Source organism: Siniperca chuatsi, unplaced genomic scaffold (assembly GCF_020085105.1).
Source record: "Siniperca chuatsi isolate FFG_IHB_CAS unplaced genomic scaffold, ASM2008510v1 Contig00095, whole genome shotgun sequence".
NCBI classification, from domain to species: domain Eukaryota; kingdom Metazoa; phylum Chordata; class Actinopteri; order Centrarchiformes; family Sinipercidae; genus Siniperca; species Siniperca chuatsi.
The window spans coordinates 7501-27660 of record NW_025322569.1 but is presented as its reverse complement, the minus strand read 5'-3'; the positions used below and the strand labels follow the sequence as shown (position 1 = coordinate 27660).

The 20160-nt window shown below is 44.1% G+C and overlaps 1 protein-coding gene and 3 non-coding genes across 9 annotated transcripts in view; 1 reads left to right on the top strand and 3 right to left on the bottom strand.

Annotated features, from left to right (window-relative positions):
• Positions 1-1600: 1600 nt before the first annotated feature.
• Positions 1601-1673, bottom strand: trnaa-agc. The gene has a single exon. It is a non-coding gene; the product is annotated as a tRNA-Ala (tRNA).
• A 540-nt stretch (positions 1674-2213) lies between these two features.
• The window catches only part of LOC122872730 (centriolin-like), a 24186-nt gene continuing 6239 nt past the window's right edge, over positions 2214-20160 (top strand). Inside the window, exons 1-13 of one of the 6 annotated variants that reach the window (XM_044188760.1) lie at positions 2225-2518; positions 6242-6395; positions 6712-6800; positions 7138-7260; positions 7351-7506; positions 7718-7813; positions 8851-9044; positions 11594-11942; positions 12227-12298; positions 13430-13609; positions 14718-14957; positions 16064-16215; positions 16313-16453. In XM_044188760.1, coding sequence (XP_044044695.1) covers positions 6290-6395; positions 6712-6800; positions 7138-7260; positions 7351-7506; positions 7718-7813; positions 8851-9044; positions 11594-11942; positions 12227-12298; positions 13430-13609; positions 14718-14957; positions 16064-16132 — 1674 coding nt within the window. In that variant the 5' untranslated portion in view covers positions 2225-2518; positions 6242-6289 and the 3' untranslated portion in view covers positions 16133-16215; positions 16313-16453. Of the gene's footprint in view, positions 2519-6241; positions 6396-6711; positions 6801-7137; positions 7261-7350; positions 7507-7717; positions 7814-8850; positions 9045-11593; positions 11943-12226; positions 12299-13364; positions 13610-14329; positions 14343-14717; positions 14958-16063; positions 16216-16312; positions 16552-17121; positions 17238-18039; positions 18170-18254; positions 18344-18441; positions 18583-20160 lie in introns of those variants that run through there. The other 5 variants (XM_044188759.1, XM_044188765.1, XM_044188764.1 and 2 more) reach the window with 5 other exon arrangements.
• trnaa-agc lies at positions 10334-10406 on the bottom strand. The gene has a single exon. It is a non-coding gene; the product is annotated as a tRNA-Ala (tRNA).
• trnas-gcu lies at positions 11361-11442 on the bottom strand. The gene has a single exon. It is a non-coding gene; the product is annotated as a tRNA-Ser (tRNA).

Below are 20160 nucleotides of genomic sequence, written 5' to 3'. Positions count from 1 at the left end.
CACTTATAATTTACCAATTTCAGAAGAGATTGTCTAAGATTTGACCTTATCTACTAAACAGGAATACAGTCAGCCCGGTTTTGTGGAGAAACAGTCTAAAGACGTTTGAACTCAGAAGACAATTTGTTGATGGAGTAATCCTTTAAGATGCAGCTGAATTAGCTCAAATGGTAGAACGCTCACTTAGCTTGTGATGAATAGTGCAAGACGTATACAGAATAAATACAAATACTTCAAACTCCATAAAGTTAAAGGCATCAAAAACTTTACTCCAGTAAAAGTATTATCATGGACGAGATTGTTTAAGATTTGACCATATGTACTAAACGTCCCTCCTTTATATATAAATGACTCTCTCCACATTCACAAGAGGATTATTTCCACGTTGAAGGATAGTTCGTTTAAATATCGCAAATGTCCATTATAAACATAACGGGAACCTGTGGTTCCCTCCACACCCAGGGGTGTGTGGAGATGGAAGGACAGCCGAGGACAGACACTCAGCTGTGGGTACGGGCCCCACCAACCTCCTTCCCTCCCTCTGGTTGAAAAGTTTTTATGTGGAATTCAGTCAGTCAAGTTTTGTGGAGAAACAGTCTAAAAATGTTTGAACTCGTCTGCCTTCTAAGGACACAAACATCACAGAAGAGCCACATTCGAAGACTGCAGGAGGGGGTGACTGATAGTCTGAAGACAGGGGATGAAGATCAGTGACATTCAACTGCAGTCTGTCTTCTGGGTACAGAACCAAAATAAAGAGCTAAATGATTCAGAGTTTGGTGTAAATTCTCTGTGAGAATAAGTAAACCATCAAGTAAACCATACTTGAATAATTGTGCAATATTCTGTGTATTACTAAAATTGATATTATTCATACCTCCATTACTGCTGTGCAATATCTTAATAATCTCAATAAGCTACACTTAACTCGACAGTACATGCACCTCTGCTTATTACTTATTTTATTACATTGTATTATTATACTGTATTATCATCATCAACCGGTAAACCCACTTGGTACTTCACACTTATTTTATTTTATACTTATACCCACCTGGTACTTCATTTATTTTCTGACCTGTTTTACAGTGTATCATATTGTTTGCTAGTACTTCCTCCTGTGTGCACTGACGTAAAGACGAGCTGCTGTAACAAAGAGTTTCCCTTCAGGATCAATAAAGTATTTCTGATTCTGATAAACAAGCTAATTATAACTTTACTACTAATTGAAATATGTACAACAGTGGCTGCCTGTCAGTGTGGACGAGTTAAACGTGCAGTCAGGATGCTTGTAGGCGTATGTGCCCCTCGTGGACATGAGCAGATGTCCAAAGTATAATTTGGGCTGTAGTCAAACTTTACATGTGATTTTGTTTTTGTCAGTTTTGCTAAAGTCACAGAGTATTAACACCAAATTATTATTATAATTAGTGGTTATGTTATACTTAGCTTGTTTACAAGTCACAAAGAATTAACACCAAACTCTGCATTTTAACACCTCTTTCAGCTCATTGTTTGAATTCTCCAGCCAGAAGAAGGATGTTTGGGAGTCTCTGCTCTCAGATCAGACAGTGGAGAGAAGAAAGGGTTAAAAGTCTACTGGAGAATGCGGGCATCGATCCCGCTACCTCTCGCATGCTAAGCGAGCACTCTACCATTTGAGCTAATTCCCCTGTGAAGAAAGACATGTGCCTAACTCGCCCAGTCCCTCCGCCTCCATGACATGCCTTTCCAGACTTTCCAGGCCTATCAAAAGCTTTTTGTAGTTTCTGAAAACTTTGTAACTTTGTTTTGTGCCTCCCCGCCCCCCAGTATAAAACTATATACATATTTTCCAGTGATGGAAAGTTACTAAGTACATTTACTTTACTTGAGTATTTTCATTTTCTACTGCTGCATACTTCTTTATACTACTTTAAACTGCATCTGGTTCTCATTCTCCTTCCTCACTCTTTTTCTCCTGGCAGTCAGTATATTGAGAATTTCAGTTTCAGAATAAAACTCTCTAGAAACTCTGAATATTTGGAGTTAAGTGATGTGAGAAAGCTTCAAAAGGCAGTAAAAGGTGGTCGAAATGCTGTGTTCATGTTCAGAGTAACAGCAAAAGCAAACAGCATGGGTTGTTGTCTCTTTAAGAACCTCTGACCCCTTCCCCCGGGATCCCCCCTCTGAGGGGCGGGGTTTCACAGCTTTACTTCACTCCCATTGGACAGAAGATGACTGTCACTCTGCAGCTGTGCTCTGATTGGTTGGGAGAAAGATTTCCTGTGTTGATTCAAAGAAAGGGGGAGAGAGGAGGAGAGGAAGAGAAGTTTGTAACGGAGAGAGGACAGAAAGAGGGAAACAGAGGGAGATGAAGAAGTAAATGTGTTTTAGAACAGAGTGGAGGAAATGAGATGTTGTTTACTGTGAACCGATAGAGTTAGAGAGGAGGAGGAGGAGGGAGGACATGCAGGATGTTACCCAGCAGCCCCGTGTGGTCTCTGGGGTCGAGGACTGTTAGACTGAACTGACTGCTGTGAGTACACAAACACCTATCTGTCTAAACCACACTAACTCGCAGCAGGTTTTCAGTCTGTAGTGTGTTCACACTGGAAAAGTGACCAAGTGAAGTATCATGAAGTACTGAAAGATGTCAGTCAGCAAATCCATTTGTTTTTTGAGCAACGCAAAGGAAATAGAGGAGCTGCTCACAGCTGGAAAACATAAAAACTAATGGTGGACGGTGGTGAAACAGCTCCAAGAAGAAACAAACTGTATTAAGTGTATATAGAAACATACTGTACTCTGTTAGCAGGTAGTGTGGATTTGAGATGTGTGGACCTTTTAATCATGGCAGCATCAGTCAGTCAGTCCTCCACTTCTGTTCAGACTGGAATATTTCTGCTGGACTGTGATGAGACGTGCTTCATCGTTCATGCTCCCCTCAGGATGAACTGTAAGAACTCTGCTGATCCTCTGACTTTCCATCTAGCGCCACCATCAGGTCGACATGTTAACGTGTCCGACACTTTGGTTTCTGACCAAACACCTGCAGAGCCGATGGCGCTCCCATCAGCCTCAGCTGCACTCTGTGTTTACTGCTAATCAGCTAATGTTAGCATGCTAACAGGCTAAACTAAGAATGATGAACATGGTGAATATTATACCTGCTAAACATCAGCATGTTAGCATTTTCATTGTGAGCATGTTAGCATGCTGATGTTAGCATTTAGCTCAAAGTAAAGCCTCACAGAGCTGCTAGCATGGCTGCAGACTATTTTAGTCTTGTTGTTATAAACGTTCAAGAGGAAAATAACATTCTAGTTGCAAAACTCTTGATTGCTTTAAGATTAGTTTGCCTTGTTGACTCATGTGCCACATCCTGAGGCTGATTTATAGTTTCTTGCTGCGTTGATGTCATATTGTAAAGACAGTAATTACAAGCTGCTGAATGGGGACAAAATAGTCAGATATCTGTCACCCTAATCAGCCTAATCATTCATTTCAGTCAGACCACTGCAGTGATAAAACTCAGTCGTCTGCAAGAAAGTTGAACCTGGTGACTTTTGCTACAATGAAATGTACTAATCAAATACGTGCAGTGTATTTCTACAGTTCACCTGCTGATGGTGGAGTTGGAGGATAAAATGCTGAGTGTTGTAAACCTCTGCAGCGTTTCGGTTGTTGATAAACCTTCAGACTGCTTCCTGTCAAGTCTCATCTCACCTGCTTTGTACATGCAAAGTTCACAAATTTTACAGATTGAAGAGAAACTACAAAATCTACAGAAAAGAAGAAATCTGGCAGTTTATTGTGGTGAAGGAGGCTTTAGTTTCCCGTGAAGCTATAAACAATGTTTTAGAGTTATTTCTGCACAGGGTTCGCACAAAGTTTTAAAAAATACTTGATTTTCAACATAATCTGGTGTTTCATCACAATCACTCATGTAAACCAAAAATCTTTTTATATTAAGTACTTACTATTATTATCATTATTATTCCTATCACTATCATTCCTACTGTTGTTATTTTATTAATATTAATATTTCCCCTACCATTACATTATTATTATTTTAAAATTCTATGTGGAATTTGCATTGTGCCTACTGTAACTGTTGTACCTGCTCATCAGCTACCAGAGAACAGGTGGATTTTGTTTTTGCTTTAGCAACATGCCAGGCTGTCGTTTTAACGACGACTGGCTGGCTAACGAAAAATATCAAAAATGGCTCCGCCCGTGAGGTTTACCTTGAGATCCCCAGGATGGGAGCCACTGACGTAATATTCAGTACATTTACATGCACACAAGAAAACAGGTTACTTAGGTTACACAGGTTGTCGGAAAACTTGTTGCACTTTCGTAACCAGATTACTGTAAATCTGTGTGTACATGCAGCAGGTCAGTAATCTGATTTCTCCCCTAAACACAACCGTAGTGAAGCGCTCGTAAAGATTATTTTGTGTCTCAGTTTTAGTCAGAGGAGGATGGACATGCGATGATGTTCGATAAACCCCTTTCAGCGCTGCACCTCGTTCTGTAAACGTTCTCACACTTGCTGGAGCTGCTCCCTGCTGGTCCCGGTCTGCTGGATCGCCCTGTAGAGCTGCTCCACACTTCTGGACAACGTGTCCTCATGACTGACAGGACTGCAGGGGGACAGGACAGTCAACAGACATGGACACAGTGTTTCTACATAGTGGCCTTTATCACCTAATACTTCTCAGTGTTAAGGCGATGGACTGCTAATCCATTGTGCTCTGCACGCGTGGGTTCGAATCCCATCCTCGTCGGGTGGTCTGGTTTTGACAGAGCTTAACAACTTCAGTATGTCAGTCCCGCCACGATAAGTTGTGAAATGCGTCCTCGGCCAGCTAGTCCAAGAAAACAGCTGAGGTAACAAACAGAGGGCGATGTGTCCACACTGTGCTCTGTTAGCTCCAGATTTAAACAACATCACGTCTCCCTCCTCTCTGGGACGGCCGGCTTTTCACTTCCAGCGTCGCAACAGACAGAAACACTTTTCATTTCAACACTTTGTTTGGACTAGTTCTGTTACACGAGGTGACGCAAAGCGACAGATTAAGTACGGGTCTTGTTCTGCTTTTCTTAATCTCACTGTAATACATTTATCACTCATTTATCATCTCCTGTGCTCCAAGAAAAGAACCCTAACCCTAAAAACAGAGTCTTTCCTGTCACATCAATCTATGAAATCTGATTTAGTGGTAACACTCAACTGTACAGTCTGTCCAGACACTTTTCAGATGCAGCTTTCAACACAGATTTTCAGTGGACTGCTCTTCTTAAGCTAGAGGGGAATTAGCTCAAATGGTAGAGCGCTCGCTTAGCATGCGAGAGGTAGCGGGATCGATGCCTGCATTCTCCAGGAGGCTTTTAACCCTTTCTTCTCTCCTCCGTCTGATCTGAGAGCAGAGACTCCCAAACATGCAACCTGTGTTCTGGCTGGAGAATTCAAACAACGAGCTAGACTTATGTACAGAGGTATTATCAGCTAAATAAAGTAGAAGTACTCATTATGCAAAATGGCTCCTTTCGTACTCCTTATATTATTATGTATATTAGTGTTTCGTTACTGACTGATTACTGATTTCTTCATGTGTAAGCAGCATTTAAATGTTAAGCTGGTGGAGGTGAAACTAATGTTAACTGCTTTATATACTGTTGTACAGTTTAACCTGAAACAATGCATCATATTTTATAAACTGATCATATATTTTACACGTAGTTGTCCAGCAGAGTTAAAAGCCTGTCTTATGTCCAGGTCAGCAGGTTATCTGAGACACATCAGCTGTTTGGTTGTTGATGAAATCTTCTCTCAGTCTACAATAAATGTTATTCTAATATTTGTGGATAATGTGGATCTTTAATATATAAAACCACTGGTCAGAGTCCTAATATTTGATTTCTGAGGCGGTTGGACAACACATCGTACAAACTCCCTGCCTGGTAAACGGCTGCGTCTTTCAAACTCCACATCTCCAGTTCGTAAGGCAGACTGTATGTTAGCCATTTGTAGTTTGATGACATCACTATGACATCATAAGGCCACAGAAGACATCATACAACTAATTTCACAGACTGAGGAGGACTAAAGGACCAAGAAACTGCTCTACATGTGAAAAATCAGTGGAGTGACCCTTTAGGAAACCCACATTATTCTAATATTATAATAATAAGTAACCAATAGGAAAGCAGTGTCCGGTGAACCTACTCTGATTGGCTGACGTCTCTCTCTCAGGCCCATGTGACCGCTCGGTTGTCCAGTTGGAGACAGCTGTTGGACAGGATGAGCGGGAAGCAGAGCGAGCTGGAGGGTCGCCTCGATGACATGCTGTCACGCATCGCCATGGAGACGCAGGAGATCAAAGAGCTGGAGCAACAGCTGACCGACGGTGAGGAGACCACTGACCAATCACAGAGTCTCTCTCAAACTGGAGCTCTTTGATTGGTTGTCAGAGTCAGAGAGGCAAAGTTATAAAATATAACTCCTCTGCTCCTCTCCTCCTCCTCATCCTCCTCCTCCTCCACCTCCACCTCCTCCTCTTCCTCCTCCTCATCCTCCTCCTCCTCCACCTCCACCTCCTCCTCTTCCTCATCCTCCTCCTCCTCTTCCTCCACCTCCTCCTCTTCCTCATCCTCCTCCTCCTCCTCCTCCTCCTCCTCCTCCTCCTCCTCCACCTCCACCTCCTCCTCTTCCTCCTCCTCCAGGTCAGATTTTGGCTAATGAATCTCTTCAGAGGGATTTGGAGGGAATTATTTCTGGACTTCAGGAGTATCTGAAAGGACTCAGAGAGCAGGTAGAGGCTCCACATTCACTTCATCAATTAAACCTCAGGATATAGATAAATGTTAACCTGAAATATTAATTAAACCAAGAACTCACTTTTAAAATATCACAGGTACCTACTAAATCTTTCTTTTAGGTATCTTCTTCTAGCAGACACTAGACAATAAAAATCTTGTGTGTGCTTTGATATTCTGATGTAGAAAACCTTAAATGGTCGATCTTTCTGTTGTAAATGATTCCAGCTGATCTGAAGTCAGACTTTCAGCTCAGTTTTTACTGTTGAACCTGCAGCTGAAACCAGTCTGTAAACTGAGAAATGATCTCGGTGACCTGCGGTTGTGTTTCAGGCTCGGCGTGCTCAGCAGCAGGTCCTCAGTCTGCAGGCTGACAATCAGAGTCTGCAGCTCCACCTGGAGGACACTCAGAGACACTGCAGACAGCTGGAGGACACCACCAGGACACACAGACAGGTCAGTGAGTGTGGCTCAGAGGGAAAGTGTCAATGTTGGATATTTACCTGGTCAATACATGTGGTTGTCTGTCTGTCTGTCTGTCTTCAGGACATGTCCGTGCAGCAGGAGGAGCTGTCTGTGTTGCGAATGGAGGCCCAGGCTCTGAGAGACAGACAGGTGGAGAGCAGCAGACAGCAGGTGGAGCTGGAGGCGGAGCTCCAGCAGCTGAGGGAGGAGCTAACCCGAAAGGTCACGCTGGGACAGGTAACACTTGTTTATTATAATTCTTTATGATAATATTTAATGTTACTTGTTGAAGCTGTTTATCATATTAAAGAGTAATAATCCTGCTTGTGCTGCCAACTAGTGATGGTTAGTTACTCTTTACAGTGTGACACAGGAAAAGGCACTGTGACAGACCAGTTAACAGTGTGTGTGTGTGTGTGTGTGTGTGTGTGTGTGTGTGTGTGTGTAGTTGGAGTGTGATGCTCTGCAGGCAGCTGTAGACAAAGAGAAACAGACCAGCGAGATCAGAGAGTCTCAGCTACAGTCCACCATAGACACACTGCAGGTCAGTACACACACACACACACACACACACACACACACACACACGCACCTACAGCTAATGTTGCTAGTTGCTAGTCATCAGTTATTTAGATTGATATTATTTATTCAAACAATTTCTAGTCAATCAGCAACTTAGTTTTATTGCGAAAACATAGAACTAATTTAACTAAAGCTCAAACTGATGACTGGCAACATTAGACTTAGTAAGTTATGAATCTACAGTCTGTAACTCAAAATCTCAGAGATTGCTGAGAGACAATTTTTAAACCTTTTGGGTGGTGCTAAACGTGCAGCCCCTCCCCATGTGAACCACATGTAGCCCCACCCCGACCTCCGTTTATCTAGCTATCGGTTCTCTTTATTAGCTTGACATTTGTTCTGCCAAAGCATATAAAGAAAAATAGTGGCGCACACACAAACGCTGACGGGCGAGAACACTTGGTCTGCTGCTGCTGTGGACGAGCCTCTCTGATAAAACCCAGCCTGAAACAATCAGAACCTCCGACCTGCAAAACACTGCCGTCTTTTTTTGTCCTGATGTGAGAAGAACACGATGAGAAAGTACACAAACACAACAAATCTTCACCGACTGACGAAAACCTCGAAAGATAAAACCTCCCCAACCTGACAGATGGTTAAGAGCTCTTCCTGACAGGTTCGACTCTTTATATTCCCTATAAATAACCCTGACAGACAAAACAGCCAGGGATTGGTTGTTGGGATTTCTGCCAAGATGGCGGCGCGTGTAGATGCGGCGGCCGGTAGCTCCCGCAAACCCTACTCACACTGATATTGCACATACTGTACATATTGTCTGTGTGTATAGGTGTATATGTTTATATCTATTGTTTATCTTCCTTGAAAATGTCATTTCCTTTAGTGCTACTTTGTTTTATTATTTTATTCTATTCTGATATTTGAATATGTGTTTATGCATGTCTGTGTGTGGAGGGTGGAGGAGCTACAACTGCATTTAACTGTGCAATCCTGTGTTGTATAATGACAATAAAGCTGAACCTTGAGTCTGTCTGTCCGCAGGATGAGAATTCATCTCTTCAGCTAGTAGTCCAGAGACTTCAGGCCCAACTGGACCAGACCAAAGCCCAGTTACACCAGGCCAGAACCCAGTATAAAGAAACCAGGAGCCACCTAGACCAGACCAGAATTCAAGTAGACCAGATTACAACTGCCTTGTTGGATCCTGAACAGGGGCTGGATGAGGACAAGTACAGGTACCAGTACTGCAGTACTCCTACAGTACTACACTACTACTGTTAAAGACCACATATCATTATCTCATTCAACACCATCAGAATCAGAATCAGAAACACTTTATTGATCCCCGAGGAGAAACTCTTTCATTACAGCTGCTCGCTGTCACGGCAGCGCACACAGGGATACTAATATAATATATGTCTTTAATAGATTATAGACATTTGTAAAAAGGTCTAAAATAAAAAAGTCCAACACTCCACATGACCTGGACCAACCAATCGCAACAAAGGGTTTTCCAGCTGTGCTCGTTAGATGTGTCTGACGGATGAGACACGACCGGTTTAAACCAACGCAGCTGTACGCAGCTCAGGTTTCACGCACTTAATGCACATAGCTGTGACCCCGAATGCTTTGTGCTTGTCTGTTTGTTCATTCTACAGAACGCATCATTATCTCTGTATTGTCTTTGAAAATATTTCATTTTCCACACTTGTCGTGGTTTGCCATTGTGGTAGTGCAGTGTAGAAACTTTTCAGACGCCATTTGTCCTCAGGAACTTATTAACTAACTTACTAACTAACTCGTTTTGATGGTGGCTGTGTATTCTCTGAAAACAAAACGCATCCGATAGACGCACCTCATATCTGCCTCTGATTGTAACCTCGGCTGTTTTCTTTAGATAGATTACCCAGGATGCATTTCAGAAAGTATTGTCAACATACTGAAGTTGTTGTGCTCTGCCCATGTCAAAAGTCCCCGACGAGGATGGGATTCGAACCCACGCGTGCAGAGCACAATGGATTAGCAGTCCATCGCCGTTTACAGAACGAGGTGCAGCGCTGAAAGGGGTTTAACGAACATCATTGCATGTCCATCCTCCTCTGACTAAAACTGAGACACAAAATAATCTTTACGAGCGCTTCACTACGGTTGTGTTTAGGGGAGAAATCAGACTACTGATTTAATTTTGACTTTTCAAACCAGTGAAATATCTCAACATCTACTGAACAGATTTCCACAAAACTTAGTCGACATTCACGGTTCCCAGACGATGAAGAGTCATTTGACCCGGGCGTGAATGCTGATTGTACTCTTTCACAGAAAAGCCAGAGGTTAGTGGGCGTTTTGTCCAGTGTAAAAGGGGCCAAAGTGAGAAAGAGCAGAGGGAGACTGTGCATCCTCCTGGGTCTCTCATATTTAAATTTGTCAATATGTTGTTGAACCAGTTTTCATTTGTGTTGAAGCTACAGAGAATTTACACAAAATTCTGAATCATTTGGCTTTATTTTGGTTGTTAAAAGTCTCGTGGAGAATGCGGGCATCGATCCCGCTACCTCTCGCATGCTAAGCGAGCGCTCTACCATTTGAGCTAATTCCCCTGCATCTTAAAGGAATACTCCACTGACCGGTGACTATCAGTCACCCCCTCCTGCAGTCTTCGAATGTGACTCGTCTTCTGTGATGTTTGTGTCCTTAGAAGGCAGACGAGTTCAAACATTTTTAGACTGTTTCTCCACAAAACTTGACTGACTGGTTTCCTGTTTAGTAGATAAGGTCACATTTTAGACAGTGTCCTCCATGATAATACTTGTGGACTTACTTGAGTAAAGTTTTGGATGCAGGACTTTTACCTGATGGAGTTTGAAATATCTGTACTTTTACTTATTGTGTACACTTCTTGCACTACTGATCCCAAGAGCACAGGCTGATACAGTACATAGAAGGAAAAAGCCTCCTGGAGAATGCAGGCATCGATCCCGCTACCTCTCGCATGCTAAGCCAGCGCTCTACCATTTGAGCTAATTCCCCTCTAGCTTAAGAAGAGCAGTCCACTGAAAATCTGTGTTGAAAGCTGCATCTGAAAAGTGTCTGGACAGACTGTACAGTTGAGTGTTACCACTAAATCAGATTTCATAGATTGATGTGACAGGAAAGACTCTGTTTTTAGGGTTAGGTTCTTTTCTTGGAGCACAGGAGATGATAAATGAGTGATAAATGTATTACAGTGAGATTAAGAAAAGCAGAACAAGACCCGTGACTTAATCTGTCGCTTATGCGTCACCTCGTGTAACAGAACTAGTCCAAACAAAGTGTTGAAATGAAAAGTGTTTCTGTCTGTTGCGACGCTGGAAGTGAAAAGCCGGCCGTCCCAGAGAGGAGGGAGACGTGATGTTGTTTAAATCTGGAGCTAACAGAGCACAGTGTGGACACATCGCCCTCTGTTTGTTACCTCAGCTGTTTTCTTGGACTAGCTGGCCGAGGACGCATTTCACAACTTATCGTGGCGGGACTGACATACTGAAGTTGTTAAGCTCTGTCAAAACCAGACCACCCGACGAGGATGGGATTCGAACCCACGCGTGCAGAGCACAATGGATTAGCAGTCCATCGCCTTAACCACTCGGCCACCTCGTCTGTTGTCGCCTGCGGTTTTCGCCTCCACACAGCCGACCGATCACTGAGCGACGTCTCAGAAAGGGGTTTAACACTGAGAAGTATTAGGTGATAAAGGCCACTATGTAGAAACACTGTGTCCATGTCTGTTGACTGTCCTGTCCCCCTGCAGTCCTGTCAGTCATGAGGACACGTTGTCCAGAAGTGTGGAGCAGCTCTACAGGGCGATCCAGCAGACCGGGACCAGCAGGGAGCAGCTCCAGCAAGACCATAACCACAGCCAGGAACAGATAGCCAGACTGCAGGCCCAGGTAGCCCAGGATCAAGACCACATAACCCAGCTGGAAGCCCAGGTGGCCCGGGATCAGGACCAGATAGCCCAGCTAAAAGCCCAGCAAGAAGCCCAGGTGATCCGCAGTGTGGAGCAGGACCAGGACCAGGAGTCAGACTGGGGGCTGAAGGAGGAGCTGGACAGACTGCAGAGGTCTCAGAGCAGAAACAGACACATTCAACACAAACTGGTCAGTATCAGCTGAGTCCGCAACAGTCCAGATGGACCAGAACTTCATCCTGACAGTTTTATTGGTTTCAGCTCTAATCACACAGACACAGAACGGCTTCATAACGAATGAATCAGACGAACTGCTCACTGGTACATTCATTCAGCGGGTTGTTACTATGACAACCAGTGATTATTTCCAATGACACACAGCTGATCAGCACCGCAGTACAATGTGAACAGTCAGACCGAGAGACCACATTGTCTATTTATATTAAAACGCTGATTTTTGTATAAACTGTGCAGGAGGCGGAGCTGGAGCAGAGCCGTGTGCAGCTTCAGGACGTCCAGCAGGAGAGAGACACGCTGCTGCAGCAGGTCAGAGGACAGGCGCTCACCTAGTGTAGTGTATTCGCTCCTATACTCTATATGTCCTTTAAAAATACCACAAGCTCAAGGTAAAACAAACAAAAAACTATTCAAGTCTGAGCGGTGTCAGTCTTACAGTGTAAATGGCCTTGCATTAGTTAATTACACTGGATGAAGAAATGGTGTTGCTTTGTTACGACGATGGAAGGACTTTTATTTTGGAAAACACTTCCTTTCTTATATATTTTTTCACAGCTGATTCTTTGGACCCTGGCAGGTGTCATGGAGAAAATATATATTTTATAACATATTTTAACATATGTTTAAGGGACGTCAAAGACAACATGACATTGTTCGACAGGCGAAAATGTAAGTATGCCCACGTATCTCCGTCCAGAATCAAATCATCAATCAAACAGCTCATTTAGATTCTTCATGGCCTAAAGATCGAATCAATCAGCTTTTAACTCTGCGTCACAGTAGGAACTAAAGTCACAGGCTTTAGCTGCAGTCAGTCAGGGAGGAGCTGGATGTCGTCTCAGCAGTTACCTGTGCGTGCACCAGATGGCCGTCTGATCGGGATTTAACGCAGTCTGGTTTTGATTTCGAACGGAGATACTTTATTTTTTTTTTTACCTGTTGAACAGTTTTGTGTTATCTTTGGCAAACGTGTTAATGTGTTAACAGTTAAATGTTACGCTCTCTTTTATTTGTGCCGGGCTCCGTACGAGGCCGCTTCGTTAATCGATAAAAGCAGGGAATTTAAACTTTTATTTTAATCAGAATTGAAGAAGCACACCAGCGTTTTTGTATGTTGCAGTAAATTTACTACAAAAATCAAACTCACACATTCTAAGGCAGACCAAGGAGCAAAGGTATATTAAAAGCCTTTATTTAGTCGAGCATATTGATGGTTTAAAACGCAGAGCGGTTTTGACCTCACGGGCTGGAGATGAAAGAAAATCTCCACTTGACCTTTTTCACCCTCAGGAGCTCGTTAAGGTTCCTTTGATTTAAGAAAGAAGAAAGAAATGATTCCTCTGCATCTCCTCAAACATGTAAAACACCGTTACAGCCAGCAGCAGAGTCGCTGTGAGCTGCAGTGCATGCTGGGACTGACTGTCGTGTCCTGTGGTCCAGCTGCGTTCACAGAGCGACGCTCAGCAGCGGAGCCTCGGACGCCTGAACAGGAAACTACGGCAGCTCAGCAGGTCCATGTGTGACTCTGATCAGCTGACAGCGGAACGGCTGAAGTCAACCACCGAACAGCTGAGAGCTCTGAACCACACCGTGGAGCTGCTGCACACACACACACAGCAGGTACACACACACACACACACACACACAGCAGGTACACACACACACACACACACACACACACACAGCAGGTACACACACACACACACACACACACACAGCAGGTACACACACACAGACACACACACACAGCAGGTACACACACACACACACACACACACAGCAGACGGTACACACACACACACACACACACACACACACACACACAGCAGGTACACACACACACACACACACACACAGCAGGTACACACACACACACACAGCAGGTACACACACACACACACACACACACACACACACACAGCAGGTACACACACACACACACACACACACACACAGCAGGTACACACACACACACACACACACACACACAGCAGGTACACACACACACACACAGGTACACACACACACACACACACACACACACACAGCAGGTACACACACACACACACACAGCAGGTACACACACACACAGCAGGTGCACACAAACACACAGCAGGTACACACACACACACACACACACACACAGGTACACACACACACACAGCAGGTACACACACACACACACACACACAGCAGGTACACACACACACACAGCAGGTACACACACACACACACACACAGCAGGTACACACACACAGCAGGTACACACACACACACACACACACACACACACACACACACACACACACACACACACACAGCAGGTACACACACACACACACACACACAGCAGGTACACACACACACACACACAGGTACACACACACACACACACACACAGCAGGTACACACACACACTCACACACACGCACAGCAGGTACACACACACACACACACACACAGCAGGTACACACACACAGCAGGTACACACACACACTCACACACACACACAGCAGGTACACACACACAGCAGGTACACACACACAGGAGGTACACACACACACACACACACACACACAGCAGGTACACACACACACACACACACAGCAGGTACACACACACACACACACACAGCAGGTACACACACACAGCAGGTACATCTTATCCTTTAAACACGGTGTAGTAGTGAGACACCGGCCGGTTCTTCTGCTTCCTGTGTGTTTGTCAGATTTCTGTGGACGATGGCAGCTTTCATCAAGAGAGGCCGAGCGAACACACACCAACGCTACAGTCTGAACACACTCGCACAGCGGAGGAGCTGACGGCCGAGCTGGCTAACGCTCAGAGACACACACACAGACTGAGACAGAAGCTGGACCGGACCAGAAACAGGACCAGAACCGGGACCAGGACTGGAGTCAGTACCAGAGATGGAGGACAGTGGTGCTTCATACCTCCTGGACACAGTGTGAGACTTTTTTATCTCTCACACACACTGTTGGACTGATATTTATCTGTGGATTATCAATTAACTCATGTTCTTATTACAGAGTGTTAGCAGATACATGCTAATTTGGAGCAGCTACATGCTAACTCAGACTTTGGACGCCTCACTGCTTATTTCTGACTGAGAAATGTAAAGTAAATGATTAAAGAGGAGTTAGATCACTGAGACAAACTGATGAAGGAAACAAAGACAGTAATGAAGCAGGACAGCAGTGAACTGTGGTGTTGATTTACAGCCAAAAAAGTGTAATAATTGTAATACTGAGTAAAAATTAAACAGAATGTAGAAACGGTTTCACATTATTTTTTCTGGAGTTTGTGTCTCTCATGAGAGTCTTTGAGGATTCTGGAAATACCTTCAGAACAGCAGTAAGTGTTGCTAAAAGATCATCAGAGATTTATCTTCAGAAAAACTGATGTTGAGCTCTGAGACTCAAATGTTGTGAGAATACAAGAAACAACCTGGGGCTAGTCTCCCAGTAGCAAGGCAGCATTAAAGCCAGGGCAGGTAAAGTACTTTGTCATATTTGTTGGAATTCTCTTTACATCCCGACAGCAATCAATAAATCAAATGTTCTGAAAAAACAAATGAAAAAAATCCGGTATCTTCGGCTGTCGCAGGCCTGTAAGAAGGCCAGCCAGTCACCGAATGAAATGATTGGATGGCCTACCTGCCTGTCTACCTGTCGTCCTGCCTGCTTGCTCTGCGCTTATTGCACATGAAAATGTGTTTTGGGGGAGTGGCTTTGGAGGGAGGCCTGGGATTTTTTTTTCGGTTGGATACTTTCAAAATCTGCTGTTTCCTGCTCGTTTCTCCAACGTTACCTGCCCTAGCATTAAACTGCCAGATTCTTGAAGGGAGTTTTGTAAATCGTAACCCTGATACGCCCTCTTTGTCTACGACAACCAATGACAACGCTTGTTTGATCTCTCTCACACACACACACACAATGATGTAGATCTTGAGTTATTTCATAAGATATTTTCCCCCACAGGATAAAGTGTGTCTTTTAGTTTTGGAAAACAAAATTCTGAGCATCATGGGAATTAAAACTTTCTCTCTCTCAGGCTCCCAGTCTGGGCTCTCAGGGGACTCATGACTCTGGTTTGGGGCTGCAGTACCTCAGGTTCTCCTGATAGGGGGCGACAGCCGGACAGACTGCCCACAGGAGGAGGGTACTGGGTGTACGTCCCCCCGACACACACCGACTCTGACACAGGTACACACACACACATTCGAGAAGTTTTTAAACATGTTCGGATGTGATGCATCCTGAGCTGTTCAGGCCCTCAGGCTCTGATGCGAACTGTCTCCAGCAGCAGCAGAGTGGAGGGACAGCGGAGGAGGCAGTGACGCTGACAGGAGCTCCAGAGGACGGACTCCTCCTCCTCCTCCTCCTGCCCCAGCTGCAGGTGTCTCTGCTGGGCTCGCTGACAGTCGGACTCCCCTGGTTGGACCTGCCTGGCTGCTCTGTGGTTCACCTGCTGCCGCCGTCTACAGTCCTCCAGCAGGAGGCGCTGCACTGCACTGTAACATCCCAGAACACAGAGACACGGTTGGTGTCTGCAGCCTGAATCAGGCTTTTCTACCGTGAACCACAGAGACACACACCTGTTGCAGATAACAACAGGAAAGCTGTCTTTTCATGGTTTTTCGTGACATTTATTGTGACAGCCAATCAAATCATGAGAACAAGTTGGTTCACATCGATGTTGTGAGACATCAGCACAGCAAGTCTGACAGAACCTGAGATTAATTTCATAACCACTGTGAAACAATGCACAACTGTAGGAGTGGGTCTTATGGATAGGTAATCTTATATTGCAATATCGATATATATATATTTCGCAAAAGCAAGGAATTAGCTGACAAATTGCTGAGAAGCTCTTTATGGATAAAAACCAGACAGAGACGTCTTTTTTTGGTTAATCCAGAGAATTAAATACCTGACAAATACAGGTACTTCTTCACACTGATGCCCATAGCACCACACAGCAGACAACAACACCACCCCCGAAGATAGTAAAGGTGTAGCTACCACAGTATAATTGATATGACCTTATCTCACAGTGTATATTGTCATTTAACACGAGTGTGTGTGTGTGTGTGTGTGTGTGTGTGTCAGCAGGGTGACAGGTGTGTGTGTGAGTGTGTACACAAAGAAGCAGAGAGACTGGAGGAAGAGAAGAAGAAACTACGACTGGAAACCAAACAACTACGACACACACTGAGACGACACAGGTAACACACACACACACACACACAGTTGACTCTTTTCGTTTCATTTATTCTAATTGTCTGTGTGTGTGTGTGTTGTCTTTGTGAGGCTGGACAGACATTCATTTTGTACATTGCATTAACCCATGCAACATGTTTTAATCTTCCTCCAACCAAAACTTACGATCATAACATTCACAGAAACACAGATAAACAATTGGCTTTTTCCCTTTACAATTACAGGTTTTATTCAAACGAGACCGCAGCATCGTCTTTGTTGACAAAAAGAGAAAGCGGCGTTACTTTGTGCATCTCTGCTTCGAAGAGAACTCAAAAAGAAAGAAGTTAAATATGGAGCCACAGATGGCAGGAAGACGTGTACAATCTGCCTTATTTCCATCACAGTAATATTAAAACACGCTGACTTTAAAACAGATCTTTTGACAGCAGCCATGTTTGAAATCAGACTGTGGAGCTGCTCAAACTGCAGACAGGAGACCAAAATTTCTGACCTGCCAGAAATCCAACCAATCGTCTGACAGACAGATTGTTGATTGTTCACGCACTTAATCGGGCGTCATGACCCTGCTCACACTGACCATCCAGCGACAGCTGATCTGGTCAGTCGTGGGTTCAAAATGTGGATTAATCTGTACAGTGTCGGTCCAGAGGTTTGGACCTGGAAAGTGAGAACATTTGGTCCTCCGTTCTTCAAAGGGCTGTTAAGTGTTAAGACTTGGTTTTAGGGTTAAGGTCAGGGATTATGGGATGGATTATGTCAACGAGGGTCCTCACACTGTGTGTGCGTGTGTGTGTGTGTGCGCAGGAGTTTGATGCAGGTGTGTGATGAGGTGGAGTGTGTGGAGAAAACTCTGCTGAAGAGACGAGCTGAACTCCGGCAGGCTGACAGGCTGCTGCTGGAGGCTCAGAGCTGCATACACACCACCAGAGACAAGGTACACACACACACCTACACATTATTTCGCTGTGTCCAGCACTCGAACACTCAGCTGATCCCGTCCATCCGTCTGTCTCCTGCAGGCCAGTTCAGCCCAGCGGGAGGCGGACGAGTTACAGCGCACAGCGCAGGACGGCGCCACCTGTCTGCTGGAGGCCACACAGCACATCAGGTACACTCTCACAGGTTGACCTCTGACCTCCAGTCTCAGATAACAGCATGTGATTCTTCATCATCATCATCATCATAATCATATTAACTGATCTCCAGAGAACTGCAGAAGGAGGTGGAGGAGCTGAGGAGGAGGAGGCAGGAGGAGGAGCAGACTCTGATGGAGGTCGAGGAGGGTCTGAGGAGCAGAGATCAGGAGTTCCAACAACTTGGCACAAAAATACACTCAGCTGCAGACAGGTACAGATAAAGTTAGCTGGAAGACGTGAATTTAGTTTATGTGATTATACATTTCCATCATAAACACAGAGCAGCAGAGGTTCATAAAGAAAGAATAAAAGAACTCCTGCTCTACTTTATTCAATTCAGTTTTATTTATATAGAGCCAATTCATAACAGACGTTATCTCATTGCACCTTTCCTATAGAGCAGGTCTAGACCGTACTCTTTATAATATTATTTACTTATGAATAGAATCGGTCCAAGCACAGAACCTTGTGGAACTCCGTGACTAACTTTGGCGTGCACAGAGGAGTCACCGTTAACCTGTACAAACTGAGATCGATCTGATAGATAGGATTTAAACCAGCTTAGTGCAGTTCCCTTATTGCCAATTACATGTTCCAGTCTCTGTAATAGGATGTGATGATCAATGGTGTCAAACGCAGGACTAAGATCTAACAAGACAGAGATAAGCCCATTGTCTGATGCAATTAAAAGGTCATTTGTAATTTTCACCAGTGCTGTCTCTGCGCAATGATGCACTCTAAATCCTGACTGAAAATCCTCAAATAAACTATTGTTATTTAGAAAGTCACACAACTGATTGGCGACTGCTTTCTCAAGGATCTTAGAGAGAAAGGGAAGGTTAGATATAGGTCTATAGTTGGCTAAAACCCCTGGATCAAGAGTGGGCTTTTTAAGAAGTGGTTTAATTACAGCTACTTTAAAGGATTGTGGTACATAGCCTGTTAGTAAAGACAGATTGATCATATCCAGTAAAGAGGTGCTAACTAAGGGTAAAACGTCTCTAAGCAGCCTAGCTGGAATGGGGTCTAAGAGACAGGTTGATGGCTTAGATGAATTAATCGTCAAAGTTAGTGAAGAAGGTCGACAGGAGCAAAGCAGTCAAAATATATATCAGGTTTTACAGCTGTTTCTAATGTTCCTGTGTTTGAAGATAAGTCGGTACCGGTTGAAGGCAGGACATGATGAATTTTTTCTCTAATAGTTAAAATTTTATTATTGAAGAAACTCATGAAGTCGTTACTACTGAGAGCTATAGGAATACATGGTTCAATAGAGCTGTGACTCTCTGTCAGCCTGGCTACAGTGCTGAAAATAAACCTGGGGTTGTTCTTATTTTCCTCTATTAAAGATGAGTAGTAGGCAGCTCTGGCATTACGGAGGGCCTTCCTGTATGTTTTAAGACTATCTTGGAGTTAACCTTCTTTGTTTTATTATCTTCTTTTTTAGAGGAGCGATAGAATCGAGTGTCGTTCGCAGTGAGTCTGCAGCACTATCAACTAGATGGTCAATTTGGTAGGGGCTGCGATTTGCATAGGAGTCCTCCGTTATACTGAGACATAACATTGAATTAAATGCAGATGGGATCGCTTCCTTGAATTTAGCCACAGCACTATCAGATAGACATCTAGAGTAAGAGTTTTTGCCTAATGGCATGTAGTCCAGTAATAGCAGTTCAAAAGTTATTAAGTAATGGTCCGATAAAGAAGGTTTCTGTGGAAAGACTATTAAATGTTCAGTTTCAATGCCATATACCAGAACAGGGTCGAGGGTGTGGTTCAAACAGTGAGT